The 25,495-nt window shown below is 42.2% G+C and overlaps 1 protein-coding gene across 2 annotated transcripts in view; it reads right to left on the reverse strand.

Moving 5' to 3' along the window:
• The window catches only part of LOC122689279 (histone H2A-Bbd type 1-like), a 108,285-nt gene extending 97,210 nt beyond the window's left edge, over positions 1 to 11,075 (reverse strand). The window contains exons 1-2 of one of the 2 annotated variants that reach the window (XM_043895564.1): positions 10,714 to 11,075; positions 10,235 to 10,303 (exon numbers count right to left, since the gene is read on the reverse strand). In XM_043895564.1, coding sequence (XP_043751499.1) covers positions 10,235 to 10,296 — 62 coding nt within the window. In that variant the 5' untranslated portion in view covers positions 10,297 to 10,303; positions 10,714 to 11,075. The remainder of the gene's footprint in view (positions 1 to 10,234; positions 10,304 to 10,713) is intronic. The other variant, XR_006339786.1, reaches the window with a different exon arrangement.
• Positions 11,076 to 25,495: the final 14,420 nt, after the last annotated feature.

Here is a 25,495-nt window from a genome sequence, read left to right on the forward strand (position 1 = left end):
GGTCTCAAAGAGTCAGATGTGGCTTAGCAACTGAACAACAGTATATTGTGAAATATCCCTTTTGCTCATTACCACTTTAAAATTTGGGCGGTCAGTAGGCCCACAATTAGATCTTGCTGTGTAGTAAGTTAATAAAGAAGAACATTGCAAATTTTTGTAATATTCTGATCATTGTATTTCAATATAATTTGTTTCCTTTGTAATCCAATCTGATTGATTTTATGTATTTAAACCACTATTCTGATAAAGAGACCATCACCTTTGTCAAAGGGTCCATGACACAAAAATGGGGTAAAGGTTATCAACCGTATGATACAACAAGGAGTAGGTTTAAAAATCAAGAGAGAAATGTCCTATTAATAGCCTCACCACTCCCCACCATTATACTAGCGCCCAATACAAACACACACCCCAAAGAGACAAGAGGACTGTAGGCCACAAATGCAGTGTTCAGACTAGCAATAAAATGACAGTGGGCATACAGCAGAAAGCAGCAAGGAGCCTCAGGACATATAGGAACCACAGGCAAAGCAGATGACGAAACAGAGGATACAACAACTGTTCTTTTCTAAATATACTAAAGGACATAACCCTTAAGGGCCATGTGTGTAGTCACTCAGTCGTTTCTGATTCTTTGCAACCCTATGGACTACAGCCCTCCAGGCTCCTCTGTCCATGGGATTCTTCGGGCAAGAATACTGGAGGGGGTAGCCATTCCCTTCTCCACGGGATCTTTCCGAGATTCTTTACCATCTGAGCCACCCAGGGAAGCCCCTAAGGGCCATAAGGAAACCGAATATGGTGCCCTGCCACTCTAACTGGTCACAATACACTGGAAACAAAAAGGGAGGAAATGTATCACATGATGAAGAACACCAACTCAAAGTCATTAGCTCAGAGCAAGGGCTGGAATAGGCTTTCACCAAGACCACTCTCTGTTAGCACAGCATCTTTGTTGGTGGTAGTTCCATTTTTTTAAAAATTATTATATAATCTGATATATACAAAATCATCTATATCATTTATAAAGTATAAGGAATAATGATACATGAGTTTCAGTGAACCTATCACCGAATGCAAGACCTAGAACATTCTGAATGTCAGTGCATCTACTGTGTGTTCCTACCTCTCCCATCCCTGTCTCCCCATCAGAGGAAAGCACTAGCCTGAACTGGGATTTACCTTACTTTACAGTTTATCATGCATGTGGGATTCCTCCCAAGGTATTGCTTAGTATTGTTTTTGAGCTTTATAAAAATTATGCCCAACTGCGTGAAGTTTTTGGTAATGTAGTTTTTCATTCACTACTTTGTTTCTAATAGGCAGCTATGTTCTTGTATATAACAGTGGTGAATTCATTTTTATTCTATCGTAAAAATAACGAATAACAAAATTTTTAATTTATCTATTTTCCCATCAGTGAACAAATAATTTATTCCAGTACTTTTGTATTATCAGCTATGTTGCCAAGGACATGTCTAAGGAGATTTCCTGGTTCGCATGCAGAAGAATTTGAGAGGTTATACGGTCAAAGAATATATGCATGTTCAACTTCACAAGATAATGCCAAGGGGACTTCCCTGGTGGTCCAGTGGCTAAGACTCCCTGCTCCCAATGCAGGGAACCTGTGTTTGATCCCTGGTCAGGGAACTAGATCCCACGTGCTGCAACTAAGTGTTCTGGTGCTGCAACTAAAGATCTTCGTGCAACCAAATAACAAAATATTTTTTTAAAAAGTGCCAATTTTATTTTCCAAAATGATTTTACCAAATGTGCACTCCCCTCAACAAGGTACATAGAAGGGTGGAAAGGGGTGGGAGGTAGGACAAAGGTTCAAGAGGGAGGGGACATATGTATACCTATGGCTGATTCATGTTGATGGATGGCAGAAACCAACACAACATTGTAAAGCAACTATCCTCCAATTAAAAATGAATTTTACAAATGTTTTTAAAAAACAAGGTATGTCAATTCCTATTGATCCATGTACATACCAATACTTGATGCTATCAGATTTCATAATGTATTGCCATCTTTGCACACTCAAGATAGTATACTGCTTCATCCTATTAGGGGCAGAGAAGTGTCTGCAAGTGCCAAAAGTTTTATCAGTACAACTAATTCAAAGTTATACAAGGTCTTAACCTAAGTTCTCCCTGAAATGCAGAGCCTGAGACAAGGGTTTGCAGGCAAGTAATTTATTTGGGGAATTGATTTCAGAAAATAGAATTAGGGAATTTAGGAAAGGGAGGCAGAAAAGAGCAAATCAATACAGGGGCATATTTTCAAGTTGGCCACAAACTGTAGGCAATGGGGACCTTCACCTTTCTTAGACTCTATGTGAATGTCTTAGAAGCTAACAAAACTAAAATGCAGTTCCAAATTATCTAGTCAAGGATGACAGAAAGAAGCCTTTATCTCTGGCTCCCAACCCATGTTAGTCAAGGATTGATTCACGGGCCTTAAATACCCTCACAGTCCATAATACCTATGTAAGTGTCAGGCAATTCCAACAGGCCTCTGTGTTGTAACATCAACGCAGTCCCAGGGTGGAAAGTGAACTATCCACTGTAAGGTTCAAGCAAAGTCCTATCTGGTTACACCCACATGAAATTGGTTGTAGGATCAATGGCTTGACTAAAAGGGAGGCTGAAAGGATGCACAGTGAGACACAAGATGTGCCCAATATATGCAGCTACTAAGCGGCAGGGATGGAACGCAAACACGTGTCTATCACAGTTCAAACAGTAGGCATTTGGCACAAAGTATGTCAACACTGTCCACTGCCTACCCAACAGCCTTCGCTACCTTTCTTCTCGGCTAGGACAACACTAATATGCCCAGGAAGCCAGCAAAGAGCTATGAAATGGAGCTGGCACAGTAGCAGCAGGGCTCCATCATGAGCCCAGATTCCTTGACTTTTCCATTCTCACCACATCAGTGCTAACATACATGCAACGCATCACTCCTGAGTCCAAGACGGCTCTAGCCTTCATGGCTGCATTCCAGGCTAGCAGCTGGAGGAAACAGGAAGTATGCAAAGGACCCTTCTACCAGCCAAGCCAGCTCTCTTTAGGCAGGCTTCCTTAGAAGCCCCCCCCCCAACACACACACACAAAAAGAAGTCCCCACACAACACAACAGTTCTCTGTGGCACTGCTCAGTCATAGGATCACACCTTGGTACAAGAGATGCTGGGTCACAGAGACCGTCAGTAGATGCATCGGCACCAGGAAGAAAACTGCATTGTCACTAAGGGAGAAGGCAAGAAAGGATACTGAATGGCAACTAGAGGTCGCTGCCAAAGGAGCCGTTTGATGTGGGGCAAGCTCTTAAATCTATACTGCAGTCTTCCTCTTTGTACATTGGAAGTAAAAGTACTACTTCACAAAGTTATTACGAGGACCAAATGAGATCATGTAAATGAAATTGCACAGTTGCTGGGATGCAGAAAATGATGAATAAACGCTAGCAGTGCGAGCTCGGATAACTGATCTTATCAGTGTCTCTGCATTTCTCAGGCTTGAAGGTGCTGGATGCTGACTCACTCCCATAATGCTCATAAGTGTTTAAAGTCAGAGTGGCTGCTTAGTAATTTACAGTGAGAAATGTAACTTTCACACAGACCAGACAGCCTGACCAGGTTATTCGCTCCCTGAAGGCAATGGACATGGAGAATCATAAGGTTGACTGCCAAGCATGAAATCAGGAGAAACAGAATTCATTATACAATTCAACTCTTTAACAGCATTAGGCTTGGACACTCTCTTGCATCCGTCTTTACAACTGAGTTTATCTAGCCTGGCAGGTCCGAAGATCAGGCTGGAAATATCACAGGTAACCTCTCCCCTGGACAGTGCCGGGAGGTTTACCAATTGCTGGCAAAACTCACCAAGAATGTGGAAACTGTGCGAAGACCCTGAGGGTAAACTCTAACACTTTTGGCATCAGCAAATTCATTCTGAATAGGAGGCCCTATAAACCTGGCATAATTTTGGAAAAGTCAGAAGTCAGGGAAAATGGGGCAGCATGAAACCTCTTTAGATTTATAGGATTAAAAGTTGAATCCATTTTTTTCTTTAAAATGGAAATACTTTACATGCTTCATACCAGAGATGAGAGAACATTAATAAAAATTAAAAATATAAATGCTACAAATTGAGCAAACTGAAAAATATAACAATGTGTATATATATACATGCATGTGCCCAGAATCTCACTTGTGACAATTTTTTATCTTCTAGGCTGTACATATACCTTCTCTTGACACAGTTTTGCTCTAAATAGGGTACAATAAAAAGTAGGAGAGCAATGTGGCATAAAGGAAAGAGTGTTAAACTTTGGCATCAAAGTTGCTTTTCAGTCTTGGCTTTACCTCTTGTAAGTAATGGGATCTGAGCAAGTTATTTAATGTCTCAAAACTTTTTCTCCTCTGTGATAGACTGCAAAAAAATAGCCCCTGTTCTTTATCCCTCTCTACATCCATTTCTTTGGTCATCACTTTGCAGGGTCCTCCCACTCTGACTCTGGGCCTAACCATTGGGCTTGCTTTGGCCAACAGGACAAGGTAAAGTGCGGGTATGCCAGTTATGCATCGAGGCCTCAAGAGACCTGTTTATTTCCATTTGTTCTTTCCTGCACCTCTGCCGGCTGCCCTGAGGACATGACCGGATAACCTGCCAGATCACAAACATGTGAAGCTGAGCCCAGGCACCAGTTACTCCACTCAAGGTTAGTCTAGGAATATTACTCAGTGATTTAAGAAAAAAAAAAAGAATCAAATAATGCCATCTGCAGCAACATGGATGGACCTAGACATTATCATACTAAGTGAAATAAGCCAGACAGAAAAAGATGAATATCATACGGCACCACTTATATGTAGGACCTAAAAAAAAAAAAATGATATAAATGAACTTATTCATAAAATAGAAAGACTCACAAAACACAAATGTATGGTCACCAAAGGAGAAAGGGGAGAGGGGAGGGATGAATTATGAGTTTGGGATTAAAATATACACACTACTATATATAAAATAGATAACCAACAAGGACCTACTGTACAGCACAAGGAACTATACCCAATATCTTGTAATAACCTATAATGGAAGAGAACATTAAAAAAAAGCGTGTGTGTGTGTGCATGTATATATCTGAAAAAACTGAAAGGGTTAGCCTACATCAGCCAATATCCAGATAAACCCAAGACATGTGAACAATCCCAGCCAAGATCAACAAAACAATCTAGTTAACCCCCAGCTGATCTAGACACACGAGCTTATAATATGCACACTGTCATATGCTACAGAGATTCTATGGTTGCTTGTTATGCAGCATTATTATGGCAGCAGATAACTGACACACACATATCTGATATATTAGAGGTTACAACAGCTAAATGAGATATCAAAGGTAGAGTGACCAATATACTAAAAATATATATATATATATATATAGCTATTTTGGGGGACAAGTTTCTACTTTAAAAAAACTACAACCACATTCTTGAAATTATACCCAGGTCACTAGCATAAGTTTTTGGATGTTTCTAAACCATTTAGTCTCACATTTGCAGACAGTCTCCTGTTTTACTCTCCCAACGAAGTAAAAACATCTGCGGACCATGAATTCTACTAATTGAACTTCCAAAGAGCAGGCAAACTATTTTTCCACCTCCAATCATTTTGGAGAGGGGGATATTGTTTGATGTAGCTCACCATTGGTCTCATGTAGAAATAAAAATGTAATTAAATTAGAATTTAAAATTAATGTGTTTTGAGAAATGTGCAATGCCTCCCTCCCCCTCGCCCCGGATTGTACAATCTCTAGAATAGTTAATCCTCCCAAGAAAAAATCACATATAAGAAGCCAGCAACTCATCTCATAAAATCATCTTTGAGCTCGTATAAGGGCAAGCTACAATTTAGCTCTGTGATTAGAGAAGAAACATAGAGATAAACGGGTGGATGTATAGACTCCCTATTCATTCACCTCCATTTGCATAAGAGATTAAGAGAGACCTTAGTGTAGCATTTTCTCTCATTTCCTCATCCTTTGTCTTTTGAGCAGATAAAGTAATTAAGCCTGGCAAAACAAAAAATACACCACTATAAACTTCACAAACAATGATGTGTGTAATGAACTAGATTCACTCCATACCACAAAATCTCAAAATGTGAGAGAGACATGGTTCACAAAGCTCTTCTCAGTATCTGAACAATCCCCAAAATTAAAATGTGTATTTCTGCTAGGAGCCCCGGCTTCCTGTGTGTTTAATATAAAGTGTATACAGACGGATGGAACTTTAAATAACTGAAATTAAACATTTAAAAAATAAAAAAAACAAGGGGTGGTCCCTAGACCAGCAGCACCATGAGTAGTAGTGGATACTGATGATTTAGGGCAAAGGATTTTCTTTGGGAGCCTTCTCTGTTCCTTACTGTGGAACATGTACTACAAAAAATGTTTGAGATGATCCTTAGCGCACACATGAAAGCTGAAATTGATGAAGGAAGAGAGCGCATATATCTCACTGCCAGCTTGGAGACTTGGGCTCTAACCCTTAGGCCCTAACCCTACAGAATCACAAATTCTGAAGCCAGGATCCAGCAATCTGTTTTTAAGAAGCTCTCCAGGTGATTGATTCCCATGCCTGCTCAAGCTTCAGAACTACCGATCTAGACAGCACGAAAGCTGCTTCCAGCATTATCTCGGGACTGGCAGCATTGGCATCACCTGGAGTTCGTGAGAACTTCAGACCCTCATGTCTCACCCAGAGTCAGTGAACTGGAATCTCAACTACAGAAAGATCTTCCGGTGAATTTTCTGCACAGTAACTTTTGTGTAGTGCCATACTAATACCTGTCCAGTGGTTCCTGTTCTGGGCTGAATTGTGCCCCCACACCCCCAACCCCACTCCATTTCACCAGTTGAAATCCTAAACCCGTAATACTTCAGAATCTGTGTGTGGAGACAGAGCTTTTTTTGAGACAGAGCTTTTATAAAGAGGTAATGAAATCAAAATGAGGGGTGGGCCCTAATCCAATATGACTGGTGTCCTTGTAAGAGGAGACTGGGACACAGATACATCAGAGGAAAGACATGCAAACAGTGAGAAGATGGCCATGTGCAAGGCAAGGAGAGAGGCCTAAATCAGAAGATGCCAGCCCTGCCAACACCTTGATGAACATCTAGCTCTCAGAATTGTGAGAAAATAAATTTGGTTTTTAAGTCATCTAGTCTGTGGTACTTCATTTTGGAAGCCGGGGCAACGGATGATAACAGTTCCCAAAGTTAGGTGCATACTGCAATCATCTAGGGGAGGTTTAAAAGTCCTGGCGCCTGCATCCCATTCCCAGAGGTTCCAATTTAGGAAGTCCAGGGATCAGCCGTTAAATCTGGACTTTTAAAAGCTCCCTGGGTGATTTTTAAAGTGCAAAACAGTTTGAGAACCACTGTTAGTCTTCTTTATTCATTTGACTGGTGAGAAAGCTAAGGCATAGGATTGATTGTTACATTTCAATCTCTTGGAACTTTCTTAGCTGAGCTCCCATGAGTAGGTCCCCTCTGCAAATACATCAGGACTCCTACTGGAGAAGTCAAGAATCCAAGGTGGCAGTGAGATATATGCTCTCTCTTCCTTCATCAACTTCAGCTTTCATGTGTGCGCTAAGGATCATCTCAAACATTTTTTGTAGCACATGTTCCACAGTAAGGAACAGAGAAGGCTCCCAAAGAAAATCCATTGCCCTAAATCATCAGTATCTACTACTTCTCGTGTTCTTCTTGCCCCTAACAGCTAAGTTGCTCTCCAGACTCCTAGGATGCAAATTCGAGATGCTGAGTTTGTGTAACCCAGAATTTCGGGGCATAGGTGCCAAATCAGTAATTAGTTTTTTAAATTGCTAAACCCCTTTCCATTTGTCCGTGCGAGGTTGTGATGCTCCCAAACTCACAGCACAACTATCTACTTACTGAAGGTTTACTCTCTTTCAGAAGCTGGAGGATTTGACCCACATTTATAACAATGAAAAACCATACATGCCATATATATTATATATAGACATTTATTTTTCTACCGGCAGTCTCTAAAAGTTACCACTCCACAAAAATGATTTAGCACCCTTAAAATACCATGCCCGAGAGAGAAAATAATCCTATTCTGAATATGCTTTTGCTACACTGCTTAATATTTAATGTGGCAGTTGGACCAATCATTAATACCATCTCTGGCTGAAACAGAACCACTTTCATGACAGTTCAACAGACTTGCCAGCTAGCTCCCAAAATCTCTCTTCAAAGCCCCTCTCCCCGGACTCCTTCCCACAATGCAAGCTAAAAAGCCAGATATTTCCTGGCCTCCCCATGCCACAGTCCAATCTCATGGATTGATAGGTGGCCCAACTCTGACCAGTGAGATACAAGGGAGATTCTGTTGAGGAGCTTTGGGGAAGTTATTTCTTCTCTGATAAGAGAAAGTTGCAGGAGGAAGTTATTCTACCGCTTTCTACCCCATTAACTGCATTTGAATGTGGGATGAGGATGTAATGCCTAGAGCTGTTACAGACATCTTGAAACCAGGAAAGTGAAAGTCGCTCAGTTGTGTCCAACTCTTTGCAACCCCATGGACTATACAGCCCATGGAATTCTCTAGGCCAGAATACTGGAGGGGGTAGCCTTCACCTTCTCCAGGGGATCTTCCCAACCCAGGGATCGAACCCAGGTCTCCCACATTGCAGGCGGATTCTTTACTAGCTGAACCACAAGGGAAGCCCAGGAAACCAGGAGGGTAAGGTATCAGTCCAATCCCCTGACACTGTTGGGCCACTGAGCCTACTCCAGTGATCACCTGCTGTCAGCTTTCTCTAATTTGTTAAAGCCGCTTTTAGTTGACTTTTCTGTTGCAGGGGGAAAAAAAAGGTCATAACTAATATATAGATGTTTTCCATATATGTCAAACCCTTATTTAGAATAAGTATAGTCTGAGAATCCACACTGAGAATCATTGAATTAGAAGGCTTATCTTATAGGAGTGAAGAAAAAGCATGCCCAGGAGATGTTCAAAGGATGCCAAACCCAATTTAAACTGCCAAATTCATGTATTCATTCATTCATTCAGACCCCCACCTAATTTAATAGGCTCCAAGGATATACAGATGACTAAGACATTACCCTGCCTTTCAAGAAATTTTACTATCTTGAGCAAGACTGGTGTGCAAACTAAGAGTCACAAGAGGCAGAGGAAAAGAGTCATGTTATCCAACAGGTAGAAAACCTGAGTCAGTTGGGGGGGGCGGCTCCCTGGGAAGAGCTTTGAAAAAAAGAAAAAAAGGATCATCACAGTTTCCATTTAACTCTAAAAAGTTACCCCTGGGAACTGACTAAACATCTCAGGTTTTATTCATTTTCTGGGGGGAGGAGGGTAAAGGTTCATCTCTATAATCACAGATTATAAACCAAATGATGATTCAGGAAAGCACAATTAATGATAGGCGACCCAATCAACTGCCAGAAAAGCTGCCCCCACCATCTTTCTCTCTCCCACAAAGCAGGAGAAAGACATGGGGTTTTTTTCTGGTGGGGGGGGGGGCTAGTGAGGAGACTTTCGACTTTCCGCCCATATCAGCAGGGTTGTTCGTCTAGAACAAAACTGTGCTGTGAATTTAGACCACCTGTTAACACTGCATCAAACCAAACAGTACTGATGATAAAGCAATCAGTCGACAAGATGAGCCACAAATGCAGGGCATTCTAGGAGGTTCTTTCCTTTGCTACTTTTAAGCACAAAAAAAAAGAGCAGCAACAATTAGTACCTATTTAATAGTCAGGGAAACACTTGAGCTTAATGGTCGAGAAAGGGGCATGCACCCTCCCCGCATCGATTTTTCTAAAAGCAGTTTGTGGGAGCACCTCCCCCCCCCCCAACACCACACAGACTGGTAAAAGAAAAGTAAGAGGTAGCTTTGCATTGTTAAATCCTTCTAAGAGACAATGTTCATTGATTTTCTTGCAAGAGAAATAATACGTTTGGAAGCATCTCTGAAAATAGAGAAAATGAGACCCGCGGTAGCCTCCTAAAATTTTCCTGAAATACGATACATTCAAAATAAAATATTCAAGAAAGTCCTTCAGTGAATTGTTTCAACATGATCGTGGCATTCCCATTAATTGTGCCTCCGGAACATTTTGATTCAGTCAGCGGCGCCGAGATTGATATGCAGCAAACTGCAGTTACCTTACAGCTCCGGCAGGTCCTGGGCTGGCTCCAAGATCCCAACTCCGGCTACGGTAGAGCATCTGCCACCTCGCAGAGAAATGAGGAAACCGCCCTGGCAAGGGATTCCAGCCCAGCCTTCCAGCTTTCTCGTCACCCTTGTCCCCCAACCCCCCTCTCAAACGCGACCTCTGAGAATAACCCAGAAAGAAAGTGGGGGAGGAGGGACCCACACGAAACAAATCGAACATTCCTAGCCCCATAAACGCCGCATCCGGACATTTGAAGATACCCGGGAAATTAAATAGGGCCCCAGAGTTTGGCTTGTTTGGGGTCTGAGCGTGCATTTGATCTTTTCTGTTGCGTTTTTTCAAAATCGAACTTTCTGTCTCCAACGGAGAGAACCAGAGGTGGAAGCAAAGGCAGACCGAGGCACAGACTGGAAGACCGCCCCCCTCCTCCCCGCGAGCCACCCAAGCATCCAAAGACCAGAAACTTACCTGGCCGTCACCTAGACGGAAGAACGCTGGTCCCCCCTCAGGAGGGGCAGGTATTCAGGGTTGAGTCGCCGAAGCTGGAGATGAAATTAGACCCCAGGCGGGAGGCGAAGTCCCGCTCCGAGCCCCGGGGAGCCGAGTGACTCACGCGCTCGGTGCCCGCCTCTCGCGCCGCGCGCCCCTCGCGCCGCCCGCCCCCGGCAGGTACCGGGTCGGGGCGCTGGGGGGCGTCTCCGGCCGCCCTCAAGCTCAGCGCCGTCTGCCGGACTCCCCTAGGCGGCGGCGCCAGAGCCCATCCAGCGGGGGCCGTGCCTGCCACAGCTCGACCCTGAAGACGACCGTGCCGGACAAGGGCTGCCGTCGTGGGTCTCCCCTCTCCGCCGCCAGCCGGGGACCCGCTACCCATGGTCTACCCATCTGAGCTCCATCCACACACCTTCCACGTGCCATCTGGACACGCAACGCCAAGGCCCGCACCCCCTCCCCTCCGGGGAAGGCAGGACCAACCCGGCAAGACCCTGTTGCCCTGCCACCCTCGGTCTCCCCCTTGTGACCGGGGCACCAGAACCTACCCCTTCCAGAAGCGAGCACAGCTGGCTCCAAGATCCCAGGTGTATCCTTTCCTGTAGGTCTCCCCCACCTTATTAAGGCTCGTTAGTAAGTCCCTTGCACAGTGAGGCAAAAAAAAAAAAAGAAAGGTCTGAGTTTGGATCAGAAAACCGTCCCTTGCAGGGCCATGCCAGGAGATGGGGTGGCTCCTGCCCTAAAAGCCCCAAACTCCCCCCAAGGGTTTTCACAAATCACTTTTTAAAAGTCAGGTGAGGGAAGGAGGTCGCAGGGTCTGTGATTAAATCCTGTGCAAGTCTCTGATTGGCAGCTGGTGAGGTAGCTGGGTAGTGTCAAAAGGGTTACCTTCATCAGTCCTGAGGCTCCAAGAGGCCTGGGGCTTTGTGCTCATTAAGTAGTTAACATCTTCCTTTTGGTGGGGGGTTTTCATATTTACAAAACAACTCAGGAAATTTACATCAAATACTATTACCTAGGCGCCTCTTTCAGAGAGGGGCTAAAGCACAGGATAGGAGAGAAGGCCCGTCTGGAGAAGGCCCCTTAGGGTCCTGATCAATTACTCCAGAGCAGCTCCTCCAACAACTCTTTCCACCTGTCAGCTGGATTTGGCAATGCCCAGACCCTCCCACAGGCTTCCCTGGTGGCTCAGAGGGTAAAGGTCTGCCTGCAGTGCAGGAGACCAGGGTTCCATCCCTGGGTCAGGAAGATCCCCCGGGAGAAGGGCATGGTTACGCACTCCAGTATTCTTGCCTGGAGAATTCCATGGACGGAGGAGCCTGGCGGGCTACAGTCCATATGGTTGCAAAATAGTCGGACAAAACCTAGCAAGTAAACAACAACAAAAATCTTGCTCTACTGGGTGGAGAAGGGTGATGAGACCACAGTCCTGCCTCCACCATATCAAAACTGGGATGAACAGCATGTAGAATAAAAATCCTGTTAGTCTTGACAAGCTTGAGAGAATCCAGAGTTCAGAGAGAAAGAGACAAGAATAGGGGGAGAGTGGCACATTTTCCCAGCTTGAGGACAGCATTTCAACTGTGGAAGGTTGCTGCCCATTCAGAAAAGTGTGTAATCTCCCCTAACACACACCCTTCTCATCATCCCCCCTTTTTTTTTATTTTAACCATCATGACAAACCTAGATCTCCCCTAGAGTGGGCAGAGACTATGACATTCATTTCAGTATTCCAATATCAAGCCTGACACCAGAATTTTCCTTCCCACTCCTGCCTTCCACCAACACCTCTCTACTTTTCCTCCTTTCACATCTATTTCCTTTTACTTTTCTTCCTTATCTATACTTACTTCCCTTAATAATATCCCTCAGCCTCTCTCTCTCTCTCTCCTCTCCAAGTTTATAAGGCACTGTTTCTTTTCTAACTTTATTTTTTCTCTTCTTCCAAAGTGTCCAATACTCTGCATTCTTCCTTACTGTATTCTTTTCAAGGTTCATCTCATGGAACTGTATTGTTTTAAGCTTAAGTCACTCAGTTCAGTCATGTCCGACTCTTTGTGACCCCGTGGTCTGCAGTGTGCCAGGCTTCCCTGTCACATTACCAACTCCCAGAGCTTGCTCAAACTCATGTCCAAAGAGTGGATGATGCCATCCAACCATCTCTTCCTCTGTCATCCTCTTCTCCTGCCTTCAATCTTTCCCAGCATCAGGATCTTTTCTAAGGTGTCAGGTCTTTGCATCAGGTGACCAAAGTATCAGAGCTTCAGCTTTAGCATCATGGATCAAAATTCTTTCCTGTCATAAGTCCTATATTCCCCTAGAGTGTGTATGTGTCTGTGTGTGTGTGTAAGGCAATGTCTCTTTTCATGCAAGATGATCAACTATAAGTATTACTAGAATCATATCATCATCCATTCATTCAACTCACATTTAATATACACCTACCATGTGCTTGGCATTATGTTAGGTCCTGGGCTTATAAAGATGAATAAGGCAAAGTCACTAAGATCAAGAATGCCATACACAATACACTGAAGAGTGGGGGAAGGGGAAGAGCAGACAATAAACAAACTCAGGCAGCAAAGCTGTAAGAGGGACGTGTACAATGTATTGTGGGATTGAGAAGGGAGTTTGCAGCCCTCGGTGGAGGAGGTGCAGTGGTCATGAATTATTTCATCAGAAGATAACAACTGAACTGAGACTTGAAGAAAGACTACGTATTTTCCAAGAAAATAATAATGGGAGAAATACACAGGAGTTGAACAATTTACTGTGGATTCTTAATTTGTGTCTTTCTCTTGCAATTGCATCATCATTTAGTCAGATAATGTCCAAGAGAGCTCCAGAGTAGAGAGAGTCCTAACTTCCTAAGAGTTCCAGCAAAGCTCCAGCGATTGGCTCTGCTTGGGTCATGTGTCTATTCCTGAGCCAATCACCATGGGCCAGGTAGGTGATGTGTTCTGATTGGCTATCCTGAATCATGTGCCCATTCCTGTCCATCTGTTTTGGAGGAGAATGTAATGGACAGATTAATAGCCTTACCTGATGAGGAAGGTACAGTTCCTAAAGAAAAAGATGCTAGGAAAGATGTGGACAAAAGTAACATGTCCACTACATGTATACAATCATTTCCCTGAAAAATCTCTCATTTTGCAAAAAGCACACTAAAAGTAACAAGACTTCTGGAAAAAAAATAGAGTTGGGGCAGATCACTCAAAATGTATGCAACCTTATTAGCAGAACATTAATAAAATAAAAAATGAATATCTCGGACGCAACAGTTTGATATGGCAAGAGGCTATCCCTAGAATATTAAATGTGCAATAAACCAACACAGCAGAAATTCTGACTTATTAGAGCTGAGACAGCACACAAGAAAGTGGAACTCAGACCTGAGCTTGTCATTAAGGTAAGCACAGGAGGAAGTGCAATCTACACGGTGCAAGAACCATAAGTAAGGCTTCCTTGGGGAGGAAGCCCCTTGGTACAGACTCTCACTTTTCATTTTCTTAAAATAAAGCTAAGAAGGCTTCTGACTGTGCAGCAGCCAAGTTGAGTCCTTTTTCCTTTCATGCTGAAGGTTATAATTATACTCCAGTACAATTTCCACATTATATTGATTTCATTCCCCTATTTGCAACTGCATATAAACAATTCTTATAGAAAATGTGTTTGACCGGAAGAGATGGTATATATTTATTTTCTATCAAATAGTTATCAAGCACCTGTGATCTAATCTGGTCTTGTGATTTTAAATTCCAATTATTTGCTAATGACTTTCAGATTTCTATCTCCCGCCCAGAATTTCTTCTGAATTCCAGACACTAATCCAACAACGTGCTTAATATCCTCACTTTGATGGCTAAATGGGCTTCCTAGGTGGCGCAGTGGTAAAGAACCCACCTACCAACACAGGAGATAGGAGAGACTCAGGTTCAATCCCTGGGTCTGGAAGATCCCCTGGAATAGGAAATGGCAACCCACTCCAGTATTCTTGACTGGAAAATCCCATGGACAGAAGAGCCTGGTGGGTCCATGGGGTCGCAAAAAGTCAGACACAATTAAGTGCACACGCATGGCATGACATGGATGGCTAAATAGGAATCTGCAACTTGCCTTGTATACAAAATCCAACCCTTGATATATTCATCAGATTTCTCCTTCTCAGGTCTTCCTCATCTTTTTGAATGGAAACTCCATCCATATTGACACTCAAGCTAAATATCCTTAGATCATTTTGATTTTTTCTCACACCTCACATCCAATTCATCAGCAAACCCTGCCTATTCTACCTTCAAGACACATCTAGAATCCAACCACTTCTTATTACCTACACTGCTACCATCTAGTCCAGCCACCATTATTTCTGCTGTGTTATTACAAACAGCCCAGCTAGTCTCCTTGCTTCTGCCCGTTGACCCCTCTAATCTATTCTCCCACAGTGGCTGGAATTATCCTTTAAGAATACAATTCTATGTTGACTGTATATACCCTTGATAGTATATACAAGAGTATTGATAGTGTATATATTATCAGTATGACATCACTGTAGATGTTGACCTTGGTCACCTGGCCAAGGAAGTATTCGGCAGGTTTCTCCACTTTAAAATTAATTTGGGGAGACTTCCCTGGAAGTCCAGTGGTTAAGACTCTGTGCTTCCACTGCAGGGGGCATAGGTTCAATCCCTGTCTTGGGAACTAAGATCCCATATACCACACAGCCAAAAACAAAACACAAAATGAAGTTACTGTTCTTCTTTCCCTTTTTATACCGTACATTTTGGAAAAAAAATCACAGCCCACCCTTTAAGAGGGTGGGAAGTTATCTTACATGTCCTTAAATGTAAGGTGTCTGCAGTTTTTCTGAACATGAAATTTGTCTAGTCTCTACAATTTATTATTAATCCTTGATTTATTTTAAAAATTATAATTCTAAACATGTCATTCATCTATTCAAAATCCCCCATTGCCTGTCTCCCTCAGAGTAAAAACCATATTCTTACAATGGTCACTAAGTCCCAACATGTTCTAGAGTTCGCCATCATTCTAAGCCTGTCGTCTCCCACTGTCTCCCTAGTTTCCTGCATTCTGTTCATACTGGCCTTCCTGCTCTTCCTTCCACATATAAAGCTGGTGCACTAACTGTTCCCTCTGCCCAGAACTCTCTTCCCCTAGATATCACCAGGGCTTGTCTCTTGACAACTTAAGGTTTCTCTTCAAAAGTCATCTATCCCTAGGACTTCCCTGGCAGTCCAGCAGGTGAGACTCTGCACTCCCAATGCAAACAGCATGGGTTTGATCCCTGGTCAGGGAACCAAGATCCCACATGCCATATGCAGGCAGCCTTAAAAAAAAAGTCATCTATCCCTGAGGTCTTCCTTGACTACCAAATTTAAAATACTAACTCTTTCTCCTAACCCCAGTATCCCATCCCCCATTCCTGCTTTATTTCCCCCTATAGTTTTTACCCCATCTGACATACTAAATATGGTATTCACTTATTTCTTTATTTTCTGTCTCCCACTTGTACAATATAAATGCCATGAAAACATGCATTTCTGCTTTACTTAATGGATTATCCCTAGTGCCTAGAACAGAATCTGGCAGGTAGTAGGCAGTCAAGAAATACTGGAGTGCATATTTACCTGCTATATGCCAGGAATTGTTCCAGGCATTAGGAATATGACAGTAAATTTAAAAAGTTAAAACAGATTAAGCCTCCCTATCATATGTGTGTGACTCCCTAAATACTACCTTCTGAAAAGCAAGACCCGTTTTAGCATCATTCAGCCCATTCGACATGAACAAGCAAAGTTGTTATGCTTAAGAGAACAAATAATGAATATTATGCAATAAGGATCCCCCTACAGGCTTACTAATACTTGTAAATTAGAAAAAGTCTGTTTGCTATGTTGCTTGATTTTTTCTTTAGATCTGAAAAGTCCAATTAATCATTAAGTCTGCTTCCACTGAACCCTTTTTCACTGGTAGATGGTTCTATAACATCTTGGCATTAAACCATCACAAGCTGACTATAAATATGTAAATCTGTTTTGTCATGGGAAGAATCCATTGTTATCAGTATCTGACATAAAATAAAGGGTCTGGAAAAAACAAATAAATAAAGGGTCTGAAGAGAAAAATTACAAGGAGGCTGTGCAATACTGAAATTAACATGATCAGAGTAACACACTAGTGTTACGGGGGCAGCACATAATTAAATGACAAATGAGACAGAGAGAATGGGTTGTAAGCTCAGAGGAGGAGTAATAATTTGTGGGTAGAGAAGCTGGATCTAAGAGTTGGGTATATTTGCATTTCTAGTGCATTGACTACAGCACCCCTGGAGTTGGGAAGTGTCATGTTATGATAACTTATAGGATTTGCTCTTCTTGTACCTTCTTTTATCTTCTGGTTCATCTCTAGGCTTTTGACATCAAGGGTGGCCAGGAAGGCAGGGACAGTTGGGCTGGTTCAGATGGCTTTTCCCTCTAAGTATCAGGAAATGTTTTCTTATGAAACCAAACACTAAAGCACCGAGTGGGGAGGTATTGATTTTGCCCACTTGAGTTTCATTATTCCTCTTGAGGGTCTTTCAGTCTTCCACTTATTCCCACTACCACTGTGGCCCCCAGAGGCTCAACGTTCCCTCATTAAAACTTTGACACGTGCTGTACATCTGAAACCAACAAGCTCTTGTAAACCAACTATAATTCAATTGAAAATTACATGAGATTTTAAAACATAGAAAATAAATACATGACTTTTAAAATAAAAATTGAAATGGGGTAGAACAGTTGTGACAATGTAAAATTTTAAGTGACATTTCTATAACACACAAAGAATAAAAAAAAGTATTGTAGAATGAACCAATGATCTCCATTAATAAAGAAAAAAAGCATTAATCTAATATTTATTTATGAAGATTTTCACACTTATCTTGATATTCCTCTTAGTAGCCCTAAATGATAAGGTAGTTATCATTATGCCCATTTTACTGATGAGAAAACTGAGGCTCAGAACATTTAAATGCTTTGTCCATGGGCACATAGCCAACTGTAGTTTGAGCTAGAGTTCAAACTAAGGCCTGCTCTTCCATAAGTTTGGTGCTTGTATCAACTGCTGCTGCTGCTAAGTCACTTCAGTCGTGTCCGACCCTGTGCAACCCCATAGACAGCAGCCCACCAGGCTCTCCTGTCCCTGGGATTCTCCAGGCAAGAACATTGGAGTGGGTTGCCATTTCCTTCTCCAATGCATGAAAGTGAAAAGTGAAAGTGAAGTTGCTCAGTCGTGTCCGACTCTTTGCGACCCCATGGACTGCAGCCCACCAGGCTCCTCCGTCCATGGGATTTTCCAGGCAAGAGTACTGGAGTGTGGTGCCATTGCCTTCTCCAGCTTGTATCAATTAGCCCTAGCCATAAACTGATGCTTCAAAAACCAGTGGCTTAAAACCAGAATCGTTTACTCTCAAGTATCAGTGAGTTAAATCAGAGTCAGCTAATTTAGGCTGAGCTTGCTTGGAGGTGACTCTGCTACATGGAGTCTGTTACCATGTGGGACTAGAAGGCTGGTGCCTGCATACTCTTCGTATGGTAATAGTAAGAGGGCAGACACAAGAGGAAACTTGCAAAGTCTCTTGCTAGGCTCAGAACTGGTGCAGCATCATTGCCACCTCACTCTGTTGGCCAAATAAAATCCTTTGGCTGAACTGAAGGTCAAGGGACAGAAGTACACCGAACCCAAGAAGGCACTGCAAAATTACATGACAATGGGCATCTATATAGGAAGGGATAAGAAACTGGAAATATCAATGTATTAAACACAGTGCTCCTCCCCAGGGTACCAGGCAACTTCTCTACACAGGTTTGTCATCTACATTCTAGCTAGCTACAGCTGAGGCAATGGATGTCTATTCTGTCTTCAAATTAGAACCAAAGGACATGTCCCTGCCTTGCCACCCATCGTGGCTCTCCCACTGCATTTCTGACAGTCTTGTCTGCGTTATTGATTCAAACGCTCATCTTACCCTTCCTGTGAGACCTACCTCCAAAACATAGGGGAATGGCCTCATCTAAGTTCACCCAGTGTACGTATACAACACAGAAATCCCTACAACTCAGAAGAATCATAAAATTCATACTGGGATTCCCTGGTGGTCCAGTGGTTAAGACTCTGCCCTTCCAATGCAGTGGGCATGGGTTCTATCCCTGGTTAGGGAACTAAGATCTCACATGCCATGTAGTGCCACCAAAGGAAAAAAAATTTTAATAAATAAAATTCATACAGTAAGATTCATATGCATCCATCAGGAATGGATAATTCTATGTATTTAAACTCTCCTAGCTGGACCCTTATTCTCTGGTGCCTAATTCTCTTTACTCATTCATCCAGTTCATTTGGCGATAGTTTAATGAGTACATACTATGAGTCAGACATTGTGTGAGGTAATGCAGAGGTGAGCAGAGGAGCCGCAGGCCTTGCCTTCACAGAGCTTTGTTTGTTTGTTTGTTTTTTCCTGGTAAATTAATATGTACTGATGTATGTGAATGAATTCATGTCATGTTATACTTAACTCACATTTCCATAACTTATTTGCATCTTAACAAGAATGCTGACCCAAAATGTGATCCATTTTTGTCCTGTCTGGTCCTGATGGGATAAGGCATACTTTCTGAGCAGGCATGGTTTCCTGCTGTCTGTACATCGCAACCCCTAACTTATCACTGACAGTAAGTTCCTAGGATAAAACCTCTCTGCCCATAGTAGAGGGGATGCTGGAGAAACCCTATCTGGATGGTGAAGGCCAGATGATCATCCCAGATGGTGATTTTGCACATACCTAGTACACTTCAATGAAAAAATACACAATTATCTTTAAGTACTTACTTGGTGCTGGGTCCTGAAAGAATGTGGGTGAGATTGTCTGGATTTGAATCCATCCTCCATTTATTAGCCATGTCACCTCTCTGGCCTCTGTTTCCTCATCTGTAAAAATGGAGATAATCAGAGTAGTTATTCATAGAATTATCATGACACTTAAATAAAATAATCTACATAAGCATTTAGCTCTGTGCTTGCCACATTATGGCACTGAATGAATATTTAGCTGTGATTATCTTGCCCTATATGCACAGCTGTTTAGACAAAAGATTTGAAATAAGTTGAAGAAATTCTTCTTCTCTCTAAGAATCTAATAATCCCATTTCAGAAGAGAAGGCATACATTAAAAAACAAGAGAGAAATCACAAGATGATTACATTAGTTAAGGTTCTTTTATTTGCAAGCAATGGAAATTAACTTTAAGAAAAAAGATTGAGAGTGAGAATAAATTCATTGTAATGATTCAGGGGTGTTCCATGGCCTCAAAAGTCAGTTTCGGTCCAAAACCTTGACATGGACAAGAAGCCAGCCAGCTCTAGAAATTCAACAACTAGAACTGGGTGACTGGGTGTGGACCCTGGGTCTCTTGAGCTCAGCAAGTAAGCTCTTAACACCTTTTAATCTCTGGTTTCCTGGTTTCCAAGTTTCAATTTCCTTGAGGAAGAAGCTGGTTGGCCAGTTTGTCTCAGTGTTCTACCTCTGGATTGATTCATTAGGGTGGTCTCCTATCAGTCAGGGCAAGGTACAGGGGTATCCCATTGTATACATTGGAAGGCTTTTTTTTCCAGATGTTAACAAGGAACTCAGGGAATAAATAAATGGCTTCCTGTTACCCCTTTGCCCTCATCTTCTACAGTACTCCAGACACTCTGACCTTGATTTCCCTCAAAATAGCCAGACACACTGCCTCAGAAACTTTTTATTTGCTATTCCCTTTGCCAGGCATGCCCTTCTGTTAAATAACCCCATGAATCACTTCCTTATCTCTTTCATATATTGAGTCAAATGTTATCTGCTCAGCAAAGCCTTCCCTGACACAGTTATTTATTTATTTTTAAACTTAAAAAACAATTTTTTTTTTAGGCCATGCCATGCACCTTGTGGGATCTTAGTTCCCCGATCAGGGATTAAACTAGGCCCTCACTGGTGAAAGTAGGGAGTCCTAACTACTGGATCCCCGGGAATTGCCAACAAACTTATTTAGAACGGCAACATATCCCCCCCAGACATCCACATACACACCTCTAATCACACTTTCTCTGCTCTCGTTCTGTCTAAAATATTTATAACCTGCATTACCAGTTAGCCGGGGCTTCCCAGGTGGTGCTACTGGTAAAGAACCCGCCTACCAATGCAGGAGACATAAGAGACACGTTGGATCCCTAGGTTGGGAAATTTTCATCCCCTAGAGGAGAACATGGCAACCCACTCCAGTATTCTTGCCTGGAGAATCCCATGGACAGAGGAGCCTGGCAGGCTGCAGTCCATGGGGTCGCAAAGAGTCCGGACAGGACTGAAGCAACTTAGCATGCACGCACCAGTTAGCTACTTCTGTAACAAAACAGCGCAAATTTAGCAGCTTTAAACAACCGCCATTTTATCTCGCTTGTCGACAGTGGGTTGGTTGTGCAGTTCTTCTGACCTGGACTGACTCAGTTGACCTCCCCTGGGTTTGCTCATGGATCTATGGTCAGCTGGCAGGCCAGCTGATGGTTGCACGATCCAGAATGGCCTCATTCACATTTCTAGTGGTTGTTCTCTTCCATGTAGTTTTTTATCTTCCAGCAGTTTTCCTTGGAATCATTCATATAGTGGTTGAGTGGTATAGAGGTCTGATGGCTCAGACGGTGAAGAATCTGCCTAAAATGCAGGAGACCCAGGTTCCATCCCTGGGTAAAGAATCTGCCTAAAATGCGGGAGACTCAGGTTCCATCCCTGGGTTGGGAAGATCCCCTGGAAAAGGGGATGGCAACCCACTCCAGTATTCTTGCCTGGAGAATTCCATGAACAGAGTAGCCTGACAGGCTATAGTCCATAGGGTCGCAGACTCAGACACAACTTATTGACTAACACACTTTCTTTGAGGATTCCAGGAATAATAAGGGAGTAAGCCCCGGTGAGCTAGCACTTTTCGAACCTTGCTTGTATTTGTATTTTATTTACTAATGTCCTTTTGGCCAAAGTAAGTCTTGTGAACAGCCTAGATCTAATGGGTTGAGAAATAGACTCCAATGCTTAGTGAGAAGAGCTGCAAAGTAAAACAGTAGAAGGGTGTACAAACAGGGATGAAAAGAACTCATGGCTATATTTGCAATCTATCACATCTTTAATATATCATGTAGTTTACTGATTATTTTGCTTACTGTAAAAATAACTCTCCATTCATTCATGAATCCCTGCCACAAGAATAACACCGGATGTGGAGAAATTTGTGTGGAGTGATTAGTTTCTGTTTCTCTGCCCGCACTGAAGAAATGGAGTCTATTTATGCGAGAGGCTTTCCTTTGAGTTGGGCCCATCTAATGCCACATTTGTGTCTTATAAATTCTGAGTACTCTTTAACTGCTTTAATAGCACAATGTATTAACCACTCTCGTAATTGCATAGATAAAATCCACGTTTCACATGAACATTTAAATGAATGCAAATCAACCTAATGGCCTCTCCTAGAGGGAGGATTATTATGCAATGAACATTTGCTCTAACTGATATTATATATGCAAATGAGATTTTAATTTTGATATACTTTCACATGGACATATTTTCAGTTCAATGCAAATCTACTTATAGTGTATCATTAAGGCTGAATCAGTCTCTTTTCTAGTATATGTATGTGTGTGGTTAATGTTGATACAGACGATGAAGCTTAATTTTCAGAATATCAGATGCTCTGTTCTGCTCACCACTACCCCCCACCCCCAATGTCAGCATTATTATGGAGAACTTTATTTTTTAGATGGGTACATGAAATAGGGTACATGATGTCTTACCCACCTACATTTTTTATCCTTTTCTCTTTTTCAGCCACCCTCTCCCACTTTCTCCAATGTCACCCTATAATTTTGTGTTTGTTAAAATTATTATCAAGGCACAATGTTGTCATCAGATCAACTCACTTGACTTCTCAAAGAAGATGGCTTGATGGTCACAGCATCTTCATTGATATGGCAGGCAACATTTTTCATTCATAAAACATTCCTATATAATTCTCTCTCACAGTGGCAAGACCAATATACATATAGGTCTGGGGATAGCAGGCATCAGTATAACACAAAGATAAAATAACACAGAAAAATAGCTAAATGCAGTATGTGCATAAGTGCTAAGTCACTTCTGCTGTGTCCAATTCTTTGGGATCCCATGGACTGTAGCCCCACCAGCCTCCTCTATCCATGGGATTTTCCAGGCAGGAATACTGGAGTGGATTTCCATGCCCTCCCCTCCAGGGGATCTTCCTGACCTAAGGATCTATAAGTGTGATATATTTTTATCACATATATTTTATGTGATATATTTTGGAAAACAAGTTAAATCCAGTCTTGCAAGACTGCACATTCACCTCAGTATTAGCGGCACTCCATTTATTTGATTTTCTTTCAGCTAAAAACCAAGGAACTGTTAAATTGCCAACAGGCGTTCATTTTGTCAGAGTTGAGAGGAAAGCACTCAAGAGAAGTTAAAGCAATTCTTTTCTACTGGGTAGGCTATTATTAGGCAAATTGCACTTTGCTTTTAAAATGTTTCTAGAAAAGACTCTGTATGCTCATCCCCCAAACACCTTCCCATATCCAGGAGTTTTTGGCTTCATGTGACCTTATTATGGAAACATTAAAACCTATGTGTCATCCAAAACTATCTCTAGGATTAACATATCTGTAGTAGAAGAGACAATTTAACTTTTCTTTTCTAATAAGAACTTCCAAGAAAAAGAAAAAAAAAACCAAACCTAGATAGTTGTCTACATTAGACTATTCCGTGGAGAGCTCTGACCACAGAACACAGGTGAAGTATGGATGGTAACTTCAGGCTGAGCACAAGAATCATGGAGCACCACCCTGTTACCTCACCACCAACCAATCAGAAGAAAGTCATACACCCTGCAGCCTTCACCCCAAATTTTGCATGTAAAACTTCTCCCCCCAAACAGTCAGAGTATGGGGTTTTTTTGTTTGTTTTTAGCACAAGCCACTGTTCTCCTTTCCTGGCTTTGCAATAAACCTTTCTCTGATCCAAGCTCTGATATTTTGGTTTGTTTCGCCTCACTATGCATCAGGCACACACAGTCGCGTTTGGTAAGGAGTATTCTCCAGGTCATGTACAGTTCCTATTACTGACTCTGCAAAAACACTCCCAGTACCACACGGTCTGCTTACCACTCTTTGTTGCTGTGATTAATTCAGTATTCTCCGCAGCCTAATATCTTTTCTTTAACATCTAGGCCACCTAGGTTTCCCTTAATGCCACATTGACAAAGGAATCAGCAAATATCCTCTCCCATTCTGCTCGTAACTCCAGCTCTTTTAGTGGAACCACAATCCTTTCAATAAAGTGTCTGATTAGAGATTTTCATTTCCCAAAGCTTTTCTGCTTATGATATAATTGCTTCTTAAAACAAAAAAAAAATAAATTCACTCTGGAATATGTGAGTAAGGAGAGTAAACCTCTCCTTTTTCTTTCTAATACTTCAGAGTTGAAGAGTGTCAGCTAAGAGAGTCAGAACTGACTTCAAGCCCTAGATCTTCCCATTACTGGCTGAGATGCTGTAGGCAGGTTTACTTGATGGGTTCTAGGATTCAAGCTTCAGAATCTAAATAAGCAGAGAGGGAACTGTAAATGAATATTAAAATCTCACAGATTTAACTTTGAAAGAGTCAGAGGAATAATCTCTATGCTGAACTTCTTGGTAACATGCTGAGAAATGGAATATTTCCTGCCATGGCAGTAAACAAGGATGTCACAGCCATCGGTGATTGCAGCCCACCAATGTGAGCCAATGAGCCCTGAGGAAACTCAGGAAAGAAAAGAATATCTGCCATCTAGCACCCATTCCCTGCAATATGTCCTAAGGAAACCCAGGATGTGAAAAGAGGAAACTGGCCCCAGACAGCTGAGGGGGATGCATATGAAAGGAATGATTTCAGTGAGCCCAGACTCTTACATCTTCCCAAACATAGAAAATCACTGAATTCCTTAACTTGGAATATCTGGTTTACTTTAATTTACAATAATCTTTTTATGTTCAGAATACCTGTCTTTTGTTACAAAACTTCTATATAACCTAGCTCCCTCCACCCTCGCCTCCTTGGAGCAGTTCTCTCAGGGTTACTTGAGTTGCTGTCTCCTAGACTCGAAGTCCTAAAAATTTCCATTGAATAAAACATAACTCTCAAATTTTAGGTTGTGAATATTTTTTAAGTCAACAACTCCCAGGGCACATGGCAGAACTGCCCTCTTCCGCCACCTAGGCTAGCCAAACAGCTGCCCCACAACCTGATTTTCTATCTTCTGTCTTGATATTTACAGTAGGCAGTGTTTATCATTGTGCAGTATAGTTTGAATTACAAAGCACACCTTTATTAGGCATGTCTGATTCTTTCTGACCCCATGGACTGTAGCCTGCCAGGCTCCTCTGTCCATGGGATTTCCCAGGCAAGAATATTGGAGTGGGCTGCCATGTCCTTCTCCAGGGGATCTTCTCGACCCAGGGGTTGAACCCGAGTCTCCTGCATTGCAGACAGATTCTCTATCGTGTGACCTACCCTTTACTTGACAACACACACACACACAAATACCTAACAGAGAGCCTGCCACGTCTCCTGTCTTATAATAGCCTTTGGAGACGGACATGTAGAATTGATTGGGGGCACAGTGGAATTAATAT

This window comes from Cervus elaphus, chromosome X (assembly GCF_910594005.1).
Source record: "Cervus elaphus chromosome X, mCerEla1.1, whole genome shotgun sequence".
NCBI lineage: Eukaryota > Metazoa > Chordata > Mammalia > Artiodactyla > Cervidae > Cervus > Cervus elaphus.